The sequence below is a fragment of the Merops nubicus genome, unplaced genomic scaffold, assembly GCF_000691845.1.
Source record: "Merops nubicus isolate BGI_N331 unplaced genomic scaffold, ASM69184v1 scaffold6519, whole genome shotgun sequence".
NCBI classification, from domain to species: Eukaryota; Metazoa; Chordata; class Aves; order Coraciiformes; family Meropidae; genus Merops; species Merops nubicus.
This window is the reverse complement of record NW_008630059.1, coordinates 25,090-41,601: the sequence shown is the minus strand read 5'-3', so window position 1 is coordinate 41,601 and position 16,512 is coordinate 25,090. Positions and strand designations below refer to the sequence as shown.

The following is a 16,512-nucleotide window of genomic DNA, read 5'->3' as shown; positions in this document are numbered from 1 at the left end:
GGGAAGAAGAAGGTAGATGGTTTAGTCTGAATAAGGGAACACAGTGTGTTGTTCAGCTGCATTGAGTTGTGGAGTGCAAGTTCATAATAAAGCAAAGGCCTGTACAAATGTTTCCAAAACTTTTGTTTCCCTTTTATACAGTCTGGAAATAACATCACTGAAGACAGCATTCACCGAAAGATCTCTTCCTTAAACTAAATTGGGGAGAAATCTTGTTACACTTGTCAGTTAGCTCTGCAGGCATTGGAATTAAGCTTCTTTTACTGGCTTTTAATTGTTCCCTTTGGTAAAATTAAAACTCTTTCAACGCAGCATTAATCTTATTTAGTTCTGTATGTGGTAGTTGTCTAATAATTTTCCTTGCTTTCTATGATTTTCTTGTTTCACTCTGTGCTTTAAAAACAAAAGTTTACTTTCTAAACAGAGAAATTGTAATACTGAAGAGCTATAATGCATAATATTTTATAGTAACCCTTTGGTCCTGAGCACAGTATTGGGGATTGATACCTTTATGGGAAACTGGGAGCTGTTCTTTATCCATGTTAATAGATTTTGAGGTTTTGGAGCAAGGTCTCTGTACCTGTGAAGAGGAATGGTTCTTGCCTCTAGAATAATAATAACCTTTTCTTGGTTGCCATGAGTGTGCCTTTAATTTTTTTTTTTTTTTTTTTTATGAATTGGATAGTGTTCTGTTGTGTAAAATATCTCTTCTGGAGAATTCTTAGTTGATTTGGTTTAACTTTGCCTATAAGCACAGTCTTGGAAATGTATTCTGTATTGCAAGGGCAGGGCTGGTGGGGAGAAACCCACCCCAAACCCAACAACTTCAAGTTGGACTTCTTGATAGACCTTGAATGTCTATGCATATGCTGTTACTGAGGATTAATTGGTTTTACTTCAGTGAGAGAATTCATTCAGGGATTAGTTTGATGTAACTAAACAGTTTAAAAAGTAATTTTGAAATAACTTTTCAGATATTTACATATAAAACAGGTTTCATGTATATTTATTTAGGCAGTTGGAAGAATTTTGGGCAGTAGGAGCTTGCTTACTTGCATCTCCATTGTTTTTTGTTTAATTTCAGTCACACCAAGTTTCTTATCACTTGCATTTAGTATTATCAAATAAACTGACACAATAATCTATTTAAACTAGTTACTGAATTGTTTCTCCTGTAGCCTAACGACCCATGGGATTGACATTTCTAAGCTAAATGCATTTTAGAGTTTCTCCTAAGACATAATCTGTCTCTTGGGTGCTTTTTCTGACTCAAAGAGTATGGAATGTCAGTCCGGTGATGCTTGCTTCCTTAATAAAGTGTTAGCTTCCTGAACTATGTAAAAAACAATGCCCCTCTCTGTTTTTTAGCATGAAATGTCTACAATTTCATACATGAGGGGGAATCTCTATCCACCTAGTTTTCTTAACCCCATCAAGTTCCTCAAGTACTTTTTTTATTTTTTAACGAGCTGTTTTAAGATCTTGGACTCTACTGTGTGCCCCCTCTCACCAACCAGTCGTTGCTTAGTTGTGAAACGTACCTGCCCCATGTAGCACCAAGTGTAACTCAGAATTGCTTACTACCTAATTAATTTAAGCTCTATTACAAAGCTACAGTAAAATCAGCAGAAGGAAATCATAAGCTATAGCACTAATGCTCACTTATGCAGAATTGTCAGGTAGATCTGAATCATTGGTGCCTGTTTATTTGATAAAATGAGATGATTTTCGAAACAATTTGTAGATTATCATGCTTGGTCTTGGTGAAGAATGATGAATATGCAAGTATTAGGATATTTTGGATGGCTAATAGTTAATTATATTTTTAAGTTACTTTTCAGTGTGTTTTGGTGGAGTGGAGAATCTGAAGGAGAACAACATGTTAAAAATACAAACTGAAGGGGTTTAGAGGACCTCTTGCTAGCTAGAGTGCAAGCTGAGAAAATTATCTTTAAATGTGCCAGGGTTGTAATTTATGTTGCAAGGTCACCAAAATCGTTAACATCACAAAGTGCTGTTAAAAGTTGATCCACATCTGTGGGGGGTGGTGTGTGCACGGGTTTCATCTCTGCCAGCTTCCTTCACCTTCCTTCTTTCCTGCTAGGGCAGAATGCGTCTTCCTGCTCCTCGGGGAATCTGCCCCAGTCTATACAGCTATGGCAGGGGTTAACTTGTATTGTTTCAATACAGGGATTGGAAAGAGGCAGTGTGGCAGGTCACACTCTTAAATCACTTATTGATCATTAATAGCTGAAAGAGGATTTGTAATGGAAACATGCGAAGGAAGTTGCTTTGACCACGTATGTCTCCACTTCCTTTCAGATGCCTGCAGCCTTAGTGCAGTGCCTTTCTGGGCATACATTTGATACACAGGTTCTTTTCGAGAGAACTGCTGTGGGATATGCTAATATGCTTACTTGATAATGGCCTAGCGTGCCATGAAACAGGAGTACAGGCTAATGTAGTGTGCTTTGGGAGAAATGTTAAGTGCAGTAAGATTTCTGTATGACTGGACCGTCATTAGTTGCAGGTGCTGGAAGAGATGTAGTGAAAGAAACAAGAACGAAAGGCCCTCTGGTAATTAAGTCAGTGAAGTGGATTGTATGATATCAGCATATTGTTGTGAAAATCTGTGGTGCAAGGCAAATATGACAAATGAAATTCTGTCTTGTTTCTTGGTTTCCCAGAAGCAAGGTAGAGATTCTGGAATGTGGTTTGCAAGTTGCCGAGAATTACAGGTGCAGCTGAGGCCAGGGAGCATTGAACACAAAGTGCTCAGTGTTCTGAAATGCTGAATGATAGCTCTTCTTTTTGGCACCCAGAAGTATGCTGGCTTGACAGATCTTTCTCTGTCGTGATTTTCCATATATAGAAAGGGAATAATATTATTCTTCCACTGAGCAGACCTGTTTAGCAAATAAGCTTATTTAGTATTTCTAGTATTAATGACTGCTACAACAAGAAGCACAGTAGTAAAGATTCTGAGGAAGTTCCTGTTTCTAGAGTGGGGATTGAGCCATGTGCAGCAGATAATCCTTAGGTTGACAGTGAACAGTGAGAAGATTGAACGATGCTTTTTCTTGTTGCTGTAGTCACATTCTTTTCTTCTTACCTTACAGAAAAAATGAGTGTGCCAACTCAGTCTAATGTGCATAAAGACAATGGGAAAACCATTGAGAATGTGGAGGAGCACAGCTATAAGCAAGGAAAGAAGATCCGAGACACCCTAAGGACAACAGAACGAGACCACAAGAAAAATGTGCAGTGCTCTTTTATGTTAGACTCGGTTGGTGGGTCTCTGCCAAAAAAAATTCCAGATGTTGATCTCAATAAGCCTTACCTCAGCCTTGGCTGTAGCAATGCTAAGCTTCCAGTCTCTGTGCCCATGCCAATACCCAGAGCTGCACGCCAGACTTCTAGGACCGATTGCCCAGCAGACCGCTTAAAATTCTTTGAAACCCTGCGGCTTTTGTTAAAACTTACCTCAGTCTCAAAGAAAAAGGACAGGGAGCAAAGAGGACAGGAAAACACCTCTTCTGTCTGGCTGAACCGATCCAATGAACTGATCTGGCTGGAACTGCAAGCTTGGCATGCTGGCCGGAGCATTAATGACCAAGACCTCTATCTCTATGCAGCCCGTCAAGCTATCCCTGATATCATCAATGAAATCCTCACCTTCAAAGTGAACTACGGAAGCGTCTCCTGTGTAAAAAATGGAGCCAGTCTCAATGGTACTTCAGGAGAAGGAGTTTGCAGAGCAACACATGGAACTAGTGCTTTGGGTTACTCAAGTTACCATGAACACCTCCATCGCCAGCGGGTCTCATTTGAGCAAGTAAAGCGGATAATGGAGCTGCTAGAGTACATAGAAGCACTTTATCCATCCCTACAGGCTCTTCAAAAGGACTATGAAAAGTATGCTGCAAAAGACTTCCAGGACAGAGTGCAGGCACTCTGTCTATGGTTAAATATTACAAAAGACTTAAATCAAAAGCTAAGGATTATGGGAACTGTATTGGGCATCAAAAATCTTTCCGACATTGGCTGGCCAGTGTTTGAAATTCCTTCTCCTCGACCACCTAAATATAATGATCCAGAGGATGAAGAAGTCGATAGGGAAACAGAAGTAAAAGAATCCTCAGGAACATGCACAGAGGAGAGCGATGGTGAAGAACAAATCTCTGAGGAGAATGTTGAGGAGCTTAGACAAGCCATCAAGAACAATTTTTCTACTAAGCCAAATTTTGACTTTCAGGACCATTTTTCAAGAAGGCTTGATAGGCTTGAATCTGAGGATGACTCTGCTTCTTGGGTTATTCCAGAATGCAGTGCAGAGGCAAGCTACAGCCAGCACTGTTTGACGTCCATTTACAGGCCATTTGTAGATAAAGCACTGAAGCAAATGGGGTTGAGGAAGCTAATTTTAAGACTGCACAAGCTAATGCATGGCTCATTGCAAAGGGCTCGTATGGCGTTGGTAAGGAGCGATCACCAGCTGGAGGTAGGTTGCTACTAGTGTAAATGGATAACAGGAGTGCCTCCTCTGCTGTATTGTTTCAAACTGAAACAGGAGGAACTGGGATCCTACGAAAATTTTGGTTGATGTGTTGGCTTTTGAAAGATAGTGTGTATTATGATTAAAAGCCCAGTTCTGCTTCAACCAAAGTGAATCTGTCATCTGACCTAAATTAGAATCTGTGTGAAGCACAAGCTAGTTCTTTGTTCTTGATTGTAATTCAAATGACATTTTTTATGGTAACATCTTTGTTCATTTTATTTTCTGATGTCTAAAGCCGTAAGTTGGAAAGATGACAACGGAAAATTAGGCACAAAAGTGGAATCATGAGAAAAATTAGCAGTGGAAGTGGTGGCTTTCTTTTTCTTATCATCAAGACTGAATATCTCTCTGCAAGACATCCTTAATGAAAATGTCGTTATTGGTTTGGGATTTTCCTCATCTAAAATTAAGTACTGTGGTGGCATGTTATGCTTGAGGCCAAATAAATGATAAATGGATGCTCTGAACCTTGAAATCTATGAAAGCAAGTCATGTTACCTTGTTGCATCCTTTGGATGGTTCTTAGTTCATTTTTGGGTTGACTTCTTATCTTCTGAATTGAGAATGATTGTGAGTTCATTTAAAAAAAAAATTATTAAAAAATCATGAAATAAGCAGTTCATGAAAGACAATGGCTGAAATGTACTGTGGTGAGTTAGGATCACTAACTCTTTCAAGGCAGAATATTATTTCTTAATGCAAACTGTTACCTAACTTGTAGGCATTTTTATGTTAGGAAGAACCAATAGTAGGGATTACTTGTCCTCCTCAATAAAGTGGCACTGAGTGTGGGATTCTGGAGAAACCATGGATTCTGGACAAAAGAATTCCTTAGCCAACATGCCTGCCCTAATATGGGTGCCACATGTGGTCTTTGACTTCTTGCTGATCTCTTAGGGTTGATGTCACATTTGCAAAAGGAATAAGAGCTGTTTATCTTCCCTGGAGGTAATTTTTTTTTTTTTTAGAATAAATAAATTTACATTGATAAAGTTATTTGATTCAAAAAAAGTTTTTATTTGTACTGTTGCTAATGTGGATATTACAGTAAAAAATGAAGCTGCTATTTGAATTCTTACTTGTTTTCTCATTGGTTTCAAATTATGTTTTAGGAAGTTTAAAGAAAATCTTTGTTTTTAGAGTCACATACCATAAGCAAAACTTGCAGGTATCTATTACAGTAACCAAAAGTACCCTCAAACCATATATTCTTAGCCAAAAAATTCAGATTAATATACGTAGGTGTAGAAATTCCTTTAAGAAACTAAAGGAAATAAAACATAATTTTGGTGTATTGAAACCTACTTTCTGTGTTTTGAAATTGCTTAATACTTCAAATGTTTTGACTTCAGAAGGGTTCTTAAAACAAGTTTATGAAACACTAGTAGCTAGAGTCTTTGCTGCAGCTTCACAGAGTTATCTTTTTTGAAATTTAGCATTGGAGGACTTGTATAAGATGCATGGTTAATTTTTTCTCCCTCTTTCTCTACAATTGCAACTTCTTTGAATGTTCATTTTCAGTAATTATTACATTTTCTTTGTAATATTGTCCTCTTTTAAGAAATAAGTTTATAACTAAAGGTGAATGCTATAAAATTGTAAACCTCTTTCCTGTCCCCGCATTAAAGTAATACTGTCAAAATAAGAAATTAGTTTGTTAGAAGTGTGCTACCTACCGCAGCAAAACCTGATAACAGACTAAAACAAGAGGTGGTTTTGTATTCCTTGGTCTTTGCATCTGACAATATTTGAATGTATTTAAGTGCAGTTCAGTTTGATAGTTGTATGCAGGCAGAGCTGCACAGTTAGTGTTTACACCATGTTTGCCCACAGCAGCTGTTAGTGTTTTGTTAATCTTTGCTACTTCTGCTATTTTTGTGTCTTGACTCTGTGTTCATATGTGTTACATACACTTTGGAATCTCTGGCCATACTTCCATTTCTAGTGTTACTGAAACACCATATTTCATCTGAAATGTGCTTTCTGGATTTTTCCACTGTATCTGTTTTAATGCTTGTTTCATCATAAATGTATGTAAATGTTTATGCTGACAGCTGTTTTTAATGTGTTTTTTAAATACACTTCAGTCATCACAGGCTCTGATGCTTTACCAAGACTCTAGGCACTATAGAATCTGTTTTGTGCAGAAGTTGTATGATTTGATTCTTAAAGGAAAATGGCTAATATTTTAGTTTACAAAATCAGAGATGTTATTTTAGTAGAATGGTATTTAAGCCTGCATACCCTGCTTTTTCTTTATTCAACTGAGTATGGGTTTTATGTGTGATTTAAATAAATAGCTTGGACTTTGTTTTCTTCTTTTTTAAGAAGTAGTTGGTAGTCACTTGAAACATTTCAGATTGGCCTGCTGAAGATTAAGTTGAATAACAGAAGTATAGTTGTCTAATATTAAGCTGTAATGTCATGTGCTGTTAGCTTTACTGTTAGAAAATCACACACATTCAATTTCATTGTGTTATTTTTGCTCATAGACTATTTCTTTAACATTTTTATAAGAACTGTTTTCCAACACTAGCATCACAATGAGGGTTGTATCTTAAGTATTTTGTTGTACTGTAGAAAGTGTAGTATTTTCATGGTCTGTTGTTAATGAGAATTTCTTGTATGAAATCCTTTAGCGGTGGTGCTGTTTGGTGCTATGCATTTCTTTTAAAAGTGAGCTAGTAAAGTGACAACATTAATATATCATCTAAGGAGATAAAGTCTTATACTCTAGATTAGCTAGTGATTAAACTTCAGCTAAACTAGGTGTAAAGGAAAGCCCTACTTACTGCATATTTATCTCTGCATAATGAGCTAGTGGTTTTATAAACCACTTAAGAATCTACAGTGCATGGTATGATTTGTGCCAACATTAGACAGAAGTGAATATGCTGTTCCACCCTCCAAGACACTTGAGAAACAACAGTATTAAAAAATAAAAACACTGAGAAAACTGACATTGTCAGTAGTGGTAATTTTGTGTGGCTTGTCTGAGGAAGCAGATATTCTATTGGACTGTAGGCACAAATGAAAAAAAAATGTGTAAGTGTGAAGGAATAAGCAATTTATTGTTATTTATGTAATTTTCTGCTAAACAATAAACTTAAAAGCGCCTTAAATTTTTTTCAGCATTTTAGACAGCATTCTACATCACCATGGGATGTAATTTTTTGAATGACTCCTTCACTGGAGTCATTCAAACCCCGCCTGGATGCCTCCCTGTGTGATGTACTCTAGGTGGTCCTGCTCTGGCAGGGGGGTTGGACTAGATGATCTTTCGAGGTCCCTTCCAACCCCTATGATTCTATGATTCTGGTAATTTTTTCCCCGTCTTTGAAGTGATGTTATTTAAATTTGGCACTGAAGAAAACCCTAAATAAATGCTTGTTATGTCTAATATATGAATCAAGGATATTCAGATATTATAGTTATCAGCTGTGGCATGAGGATTAGAATAAAACAAGCTTAATTTGAAACAAATCTTACACTGTACATCATCTAAAGATATTGTTATTTTTAAGAGCTGCAGTCCAAATTTTCTTTCTAAGTTAAACCCCAGAGTGTTTCCATGTACAGCTTTGCATAGAATGTTATCACAAGGTATATGGTTGAGATATCTAGGATGTAGTTTTCATATAGTTTCAGTTATTTTCTCTAATAAGAAATGTCATTTCATTTAAATGTAATTTTCATTTAAACAAAAAATAAGTTCATTAATTAAAAGGAGCAGCTTGATCTCTACATTTCATCCACTATTTTTTAGTGTCAGTTTCTTAACACCTACCAAAGTTCATAAGTTATGTTTCAAATAGTTTTATTCAGTTTAGCTAGTGACATTGTCCTGAATATTGCATTACTTTACAATGTGGAGTTTTATGTAACATACGCACTATGTAACTGAAAAGGAACAAGGCTACTCACCTGACAGACAAGTGCAAGCTTGCTTCTCTGTAGTTATTAGTGTAAGACCTTTTTACTTGAGAATTTCAAAATATATTAAAAAATTAAGTATTGCATGTTATAATGACCTGAATATATGTCCCTGTATATTATGTTAGACTTGTACGTTCATCATAACCTGAAACAGCAGTTTCTTTGTATGTAGTGAGGTGATCTCCAGCTTTAATGGATGCTTTAATAATTGTAAAACAGAAACATGAAGTAAGCTGTTGTTTTGTTCACTCCCAAGGGTCCATAATTGCATTCCTCAGCTTGACGATCCTCAGATAAAAAAAAATTCAAAGTTAGCTTAAAAAAAAAAAGATGAATTGAAACTTTTGTGCTTGATATGACTGTTAATAGAATCTTGCCTTTTAAAAATACTTTTGTACGTTTTACTTAAAAGAAATGCTAAATCCTAAAGAATTTAAGGATCCTTTCCTTGATACCTATTTCTTGTTCCAGTTTTCAGATTTTCCAGATCCCATGTTGTGTTCAGATTATGTGCAGTTATTAAATTCCCCACCTTGTGAGCAAAAATGCAGCACTGTATCATGGGAGGAGCTGAAATCTATGGACTTACCATCTTTTGAACCTGCATTCTTGGTCCTGTGCCGAGTCCTACTCAATGTTATCCATGAATGTCTCAAGCTAAGGTTGGAACAAAGACCTGCTGGGGAACCATCTCTTTTGAGTATTAAACAGGTTTGGTTTAACTGTGGCTTTTTTGGACCTTTTTTTTTTTTTTTTTTAATATTTCCTATTTGAAATTACTTTGTTTTGTTATGATACCATTGTCAAATTAGAGAGGATTAGTTTAAGAAATTACAGGGTATAATTATGTAATAACTTTTTAAAATAGTCTTGTATTTCATATGGAGATTGGTCATATATACTTCTCTGATTTAGACTTCCAGGAATCAAAACTGGTGATAAAAGATTTATCAGCCAGTGAAGGTAAACAATATTTGTTCCTTTTGCATTATAAGCTGAATATCCTTGTCCAGCACATCTTCCTCCATTTAGGTGTCTTAGGCAGTATAACCCCTTTTAAGGATCTCTGTATTTCTTTCTTCTTTGATTTAGTCCTTTTTTCTTTACAAATGTGAGACCTCTGCTAGCATGCATTGGACACGTGGTGGGAGTTGATTAAATAAAAATTAAGGAAAAAAAAAAAATCTTGCCGAACATATTTTATAAATGTGTGATATTTTCTGTGGGTAGTCACCCAAGATTATCAGTTCTGTCACTGACTCAGAATGTTGTGTGAGGATTTCTTGTCTGATGTTTATCTGATACAATGAATGCCATTTTTCAGAGTCTATTCCAGGACTTACTAAAATTGTATGAAGTCATTTCCCTGCTCCCTGGCAAGAATAACCGGATCAGGGGGTCATCTAGAGGTCTTTATACATAACCAGTTAAATAAGCTCTTGTTTGTGATTTCACATGCCAGTTACTTGCTGCTCCAAAATGAATTGCTAAGTTACTTTATGGTCAGGGTCATTGTCCCCCCCTGCCCTGAGACTGAGGCTGGTTTTTGATTATTCTTGTTCACTTTGAGTTATGTAACTTAGTTCCTGGAAAACTGTGTTTGTTACAGACAATTTTGATGGTGTATACTGTCTTGCTACTTACACTGAAAAAATGAATTCAACTCAGCAAATGCTTGCTGTCCCACACAATATTTACAAACAGGCAGAGGTTCTGTGGAGGACATTTCACAAATAGATCTATTTGTTTCCTTAAGAATTACAATTCCTAAAGTCTTGGCCAAGCTCAAAAGAGAGTCTAGGGGTCTATTTTGTTCTGCAAGTTCACAGAATATTACAGAATTACAGAGAAGTCTAGGCTGGAAATGCTCTCATCCAAATGTCTCTGGTGAAAGCTGGGCCCTGCATTAGGTTATCTAGGGCCTTGTTAGGCCAGATCATGAATACTGCCAGTGAGAGAGAGATTCTGCTACTTATTCAGCCAGTCTGTTCCAACATTGGTTGGGTTTTTTTTTTCCTCCCAAGAAAGCATTTTTTTTTCTTGTATCATAGAGAATTTCACTGAAGCTACTTGTTCCTGTTGCCTCTTGTTCAGCTGCTGCGCATCCTTGTGAAAGGAGTGCCCCCATTTTCTCTGTAACTACCCTCTAAGCATTAGAAAACTGTGATTAGACATTTGCATATTGTCTTATCTAGATTGAACAAAACCAATCCCTTGAACTGTTCTTCGAATGCATGTAGCACAGCACAGGTTGATTTCCATGGTGATTGACCTAATGGCTTTCATTTGGGGCACTGAGACCTTTAAGTGTCTCCTACTTTTTCGTACCATTTGAAATGTGTAGCAGTACTGTTTGAATGTATCAGGTATGCTATTCCTGATACTCAGTGTTTCCCTGGTAAGGTTAAACTTTTGGATTAATAGCATAGCAAATCAATTTTATATATATGTTTGTGTATATATATAAAAAAAGTTTGCAAGGAAAATTATATACACAAAAAGAAAATCAACACAGATCATGTGCTTCCTACAATGTGGCTTTTCTCCCATCCTTTCTCACTGGCTTTCCCTTTTTGAACCACCTTGTCCATTTTTCTCTTTCGGCAAATGTAGTCCTGATGATCCTACTTTACTGGAGAGAGCTGTTCTCTTTTAATGGCAATTGGCCATTACGTGGTGGCAGTGTAGCTGGTGGACAGTAGTAACCAACAGTTCAGGATGGTTCTCAAGTTGTGCATTTGTGTTGAGAAGTAGAGGAGGAGCGTGTGCATGTGCACATGGGTTATTTCTGTTACATGGTTAAATTAGACACACTTTGTTACAACCTGTGTTGAGTATCTTACAGCACCACAATCTTTTGCAAAATAACTATTGGATCTCTCTGGATCTTTCATATCAGTTTGTATCTTCAAAGAGATAGTAGATACTGTCATAAAAGCTGAGTCCTTACAAAAAAGAGTGGAGAAATTAGGTCATTTCTGCTAGGAGATTTTTAGTTCCAGATTATAGGATACTGTAATAGAGAAACAATTTACAAATGAGTAATTTCTTCATTGACACTCATTTAAGTCTATAACTAGAAGCAGAACAGCATATTTTATATTGAAGCAGGTTCCGATTTCTTAATTATCACTTCTGTTACCTACACACCTAGTAGTAGTATTTGACTGCTAGGTAGTATTTGAACACATTTTAATGATTAAAGAAGGAGCCCAGCTAATGGATGTGTTTGGATGGAGAAAACCATATCTGATGATCAGCACTCTGTAGATCATGTTGAGTTGTGGATAGCTGCCCAATAGATTGACAATGAATCTCCTGTAGTAGAACATTTCTCGTAGGTCTCTAAGCATCTGTCAAACACTCCCATATTATTTCTGACTTCCATTTAATCTGATGATTTGATAAATGTGAGCCCTGTTGCCCACTTCTAAAATTTGAACTATCCAGTAAGTTGCCTGCTGTGGCCCTGTGCAGGAAATGAAGTCTGAAACATCTGCCTCTGTCTCCTTTTACAATTATCTGTCAAATCGCATTATGGCAATTAAATAATCCTGCAAAACTAGTCACATTTTTCCTGCAGGCATGTAGAGCTACTGTTTTCTTTTCTAAAAACTGTAGAATTATGTAGTGATAAACTAGCATATTTAGACAAACTGGGCTTACAAGTTTTCACTTCCCAGGGAGCGTTAAAGAGTAATGTCTTAACTGATGGCAGGTTTTGGGTTTTTGTCTTGCAGCTAGTGAGAGAGTGTAAAGAGGTTCTGAAGGGTGGTCTGTTAATGAAGCAATATTACCAGTTTATGTTACGAGAGGTGTTAGATGACTTACAGAAGATGGATTGCAACATTGATTCGTTTGAAGAGGACCTGCATAAAATGTTAATGGTAAGCTTCAAAAAGAAGAAAATATTTGGAGTTCTAGTAAGTGTATTATTCTGAATGCTGCTAATAAAAATATGTTGTCTCCGTTGGGTATAGAACCTGCTAATTTTTGTTGTTGTGCTACTTTAACATAATTTATTTGTTTGAATGAACTTGTACACAGTAGCCATTGCCATTTTAGCAGTGATTTTAACAGTACTGATTTTTGTTTACTGAACAGTGGTACAGTATATTTGTAAATTGCCTGTATGTATAATAGCATGCTTCATATATAGAACTGTATATCCCATACATTTAAACTAAATTTTCTATGACCTTTTAGTGTTGAATAAAAAAATAAATACAATTATTTGACTGACATGTCTTTATAACTTGGTATTCATCCATTAATGACACCTTATTTTTAATATGTATCCATTATTGCAATAAGTTAAACACAAAGAAGTATTTTCAAGATGAACACTTGGCCTCTGAAAGATGCTAAATGAAATATTGTTTAGTAAATTTAGTTTAAATTACTGTTCCCTTGGATGTGATTGATTTTGGTTCTTTTGTGAATTGTATTATCTTTGTCCTCACTATTCTAGGGGAGGGAAAAAAACAAGATACACCTCAATACTTAGTCACTGTTTGTACTATCTTTTGCTGAGTATGCATGGATTTTTCTCCTACATGCTTTTCATTGCTTACAGTGATGAAAACAGACTGTTTTACATAATGTTTCTTAAGGTGTGTGCCTGTCTTCATCTCCATCTGAAATGTCTAGAAACATCCATCAGAAATGGGCTGGCTAGATAAAAGGAAAAGGCTCATCTTGTCAATTTTGAAATTCCTTACCTGTTGGGTTTTTTTTGGTAGCTGTCATGTTTTTGTGTTTTGAGGCAAGAGCTTGAACTTTGGCAGCAATTCTAATTGTATAAGGATTTGAGGTTTTGGTAGGCCTTGAAAAGGGATGGTACCAAGACTGTGTAAATAAAAAAGAATATATCAGACTTTAAAGAATCAAAGTTTCTGCCTTGTCAGAGTTGTAGGTTACTGTAAGGCCAGAGACAGGGGAGAAAGGTTGTCTGAAAATTGGGAGAGGGAAGCGAAAAGACCTCAAGAGATGATCTGGACTGAAAGTAGGGATAGAGAAAACTTTTATGAAAACAGAAGGTTACGAGAGAGTTAATGAGGGGTGAAACTTTTTTTCCTGTGGAGTCCTTGTATAGGCAAGCAAGGTAGGTAAGAAGAGTACTGGAGGAAGAATTAGGCTGAGAGTGATAGGCAAATTCTGTAAGAGTCAAGAATGGGGCTACAGCCTGAGGCTATCAAAACACAGTAAGTACATAACCTGCAGTAGAATTTTAAGGTTTTCCATATCTACTCCACTCTTGTGAAAGCCCCCCAGAATATTGTGTTCAGCTTTGGTACCCCCATTGTAAGAAGGACATGGACCTGCTCCAGTGGGTCCAGAGGAGGGCTGTGAAGATGATCGGGGGCTGAGGCACCTCCCCTATGGAGACAGGCTGGGACAGTTGGGGTTGTTGAGTCTAGAGAAGAGAAGGCTCTGGGGAGACATAGCAGCCTGCCAGTACTTAAAGGGGGCCTACAGGAAAGATGAGGAGGGGACTCTTTATCGGGGGTGTAGTGATAGGACAAGGATTAATGGTTTCAAACTGAAAGAGGGTAAATTTAGATTAGGTATGAGAAAGAAGGTCTTTGCTGGGAGGGTGGTGAGACACTGGAATAGGTTGCTCAGAGATGCTGTTGATGCCGCTCCTGGGGAGTGTTTCAAGGCCAGATTGGACAGGGCTTTGTGCAGCCTGATGTGGTGCAAGGTGTCTCTGCCCGTGGCAGGGCTGTCGGAACTAGATGATCCCTTCCAACCCAAACCATTCTATAATTCTGTGATCTTGCCATTATTACAGTGTGCTCTGAAAATACTTGAAACCAACAGGAAGTATCTCAACCATTTCTATGGAGGGATGTTGCTTGATGTTATGGATTATTGAACTAAAGCAAATTTTTGGTTGGGTAGGATACAGAAGGGCACATGTTTGCAGAAGAATTGTACATACCTGGATTTTTATGTTGGTTTAAAGGAATAATAATTTAAGTAAAGATAAGATTTGATATAGAAGAACACAAGATATAATGCAGAATCTGAGAAGCCTGTTCACTGAATTTATCCATATCCAGGAGAAAATATTCAGCAAAAATCTTTCTGGGTAATGCAGTTAATAAAAGATCTAGAGATTGTTTTTCAGTAATTCAGCGTTGAAAACTGGCCATTTTGGGGTGTTCACTGATACAATGATGAATAGCAGCACAGGAAACAATGTGGTGTTACTGTCAGTGTTTTCAGAGAAGTATTGTGGAGACATAGTTTTTAATACCTCAGTACAACTTTCTGCTTCCTGAGGTGTAAATTGAACCTTTTGTGTGGAAACACTTAGCTCATTGTCAGTAACAGCAAATGAAAAATGTTGTGGAAATATTTTCTACAAATTGTCTAATACTGTAGGGTTTTTGTTGATTTGAGAAGTTATAGTGCTTAGTGCATGTTGTGTAATATTTCCTGCTTAAATTACCTCTTTCCATGTACAGGTTTACTTTGATTATATGCGAAGCTGGATCCAAATGCTGCAGCAGTTACCTCAGGCATCCCATAGTTTAAAAAATCTGTTGGAGGAAGAATGGAATTTTACCAAAGAAATAACTCCTTATATAAGAGGAGGTGAAGCTCAAGCTGGAAAACTATTCTGGTAACTTGTATTTAATTACTCTGCTTGTGGTGTTAACGTGTACCAGATACATACTCAAGTCAGCACTTGTTTAGAGTTCCCAAACTGGTCTTCCTGAGGCCTTAGTAAGCAGTTGGTAGTCTTTGGGAATGTATCAGTTATTACAGTGCCTGTAGATACCGGATGCACTAGGTGCAGATTGCTCTTACTCTGGCTGGAACAGGGATAACACATCTGTGGGAAGTCCCCATGCCTGCTGGCCCTGTGCACATGGAGGAGCAGAGCCCCCAAGATGCTGCCTGTTTCTACAGGGCGACTTAGCAAGCTCTGAAATTCCACCATTTCTGTTACTACAGTGATATTGCAGGAATGTTGCTGAAATCTACAGGAATATTTTTAGATTCTGGACTACAAGAGAGTTGTGATGAATTTTGGGCCAGTGCCGATGACAGTACTGCGTCAGATGAAATCAGGTATTAAGTCCTTCAGCTTAATAATAATAAACACACTCATATTTCTATACCCCTAACAGGAACATACTGCATTTTATTTCTTAGAATGAAAACTTTGTAAATGCAAGACTCCATAGACTTTATTGCTGATATTTCTGTATGCAGTAGTAATGAACCACCATTTTGTTTGAAGCCTAGTTACCTTTTTGGTTCAGGCTATGAGAGATTGTTTATATAACGTTCTTTAATTTAAATTTTTATACCCTTATCAAAAACATACATGCACAAGTTAAATATATTTCAGTCGGTTGCTTGTAAAATATTTCTTTTCTGTGCTCTTTCTATTGACATATATGTAAATAATTCTTATTTTCTAATAGCTATAAAAATGCAATATGATTTATTAAAACATTGTCACTTTGTTCTTGCTTATGTTCTAGGAGGTCTGTTATAGAGACCAGCCGAGCACTCAAAGAACTGTTTCATGAAGCTAGAGAAAGGGCCTCCAAAGCTCTTGGTTTTGCTAAAATGCTAAGGAAGGTAAGTTAACATTAGAGTCTTACCTCAGTTACATGCTTTAAAGAAATTTAGTCTGAAAGCATGTCCTTTTGTTTTGTCACTACTTGTAGGACCTTGAAATAGCAGCAGAATTTGCATTGTCAGCCCCTGTGCGAGATCTTCTGAATGTTCTGAAAACAAAAGAGTATGTGAAGGTAAAATCAGTTTAGAGGCATGAAAGTAGAGTGGGGATGCTAAGCAAAATGTCAAAGGATGTTTATTGACGTACTTTCAATGTGGTATCTGTATCTCAATATTTAAAATGTCATGTGTTTAATATTAAATTGTGTCAGATTATTTTCTGTACCTGTGTTGTGTGAGAGGGAATGCTACTCTGTGTTTTGGGAAATCGATGTCCAGTTCCTTATCTTCCCAGAAATTCTCTTTGTGACATGGGA

General features: G+C 36.9%; 1 protein-coding gene across 1 annotated transcript in view; it reads left to right on the top strand.

The window, feature by feature from the left end:
- MAP3K4 (mitogen-activated protein kinase kinase kinase 4) overlaps positions 1-16,512 on the top strand; it is a gene marked incomplete at its 3' end in the record, with an annotated part of 43,664 nt that overhangs the window by 2,862 nt on the left and 24,290 nt on the right. Inside the window, exons 3-9 of the mRNA XM_008947132.1 lie at positions 3,120-4,501; positions 8,966-9,205; positions 12,235-12,381; positions 14,968-15,125; positions 15,461-15,577; positions 15,997-16,096; positions 16,186-16,269. Of these exons, the coding sequence (XP_008945380.1) occupies positions 3,120-4,501; positions 8,966-9,205; positions 12,235-12,381; positions 14,968-15,125; positions 15,461-15,577; positions 15,997-16,096; positions 16,186-16,269 (2,228 nt within the window). The remainder of the gene's footprint in view (positions 1-3,119; positions 4,502-8,965; positions 9,206-12,234; positions 12,382-14,967; positions 15,126-15,460; positions 15,578-15,996; positions 16,097-16,185; positions 16,270-16,512) is intronic.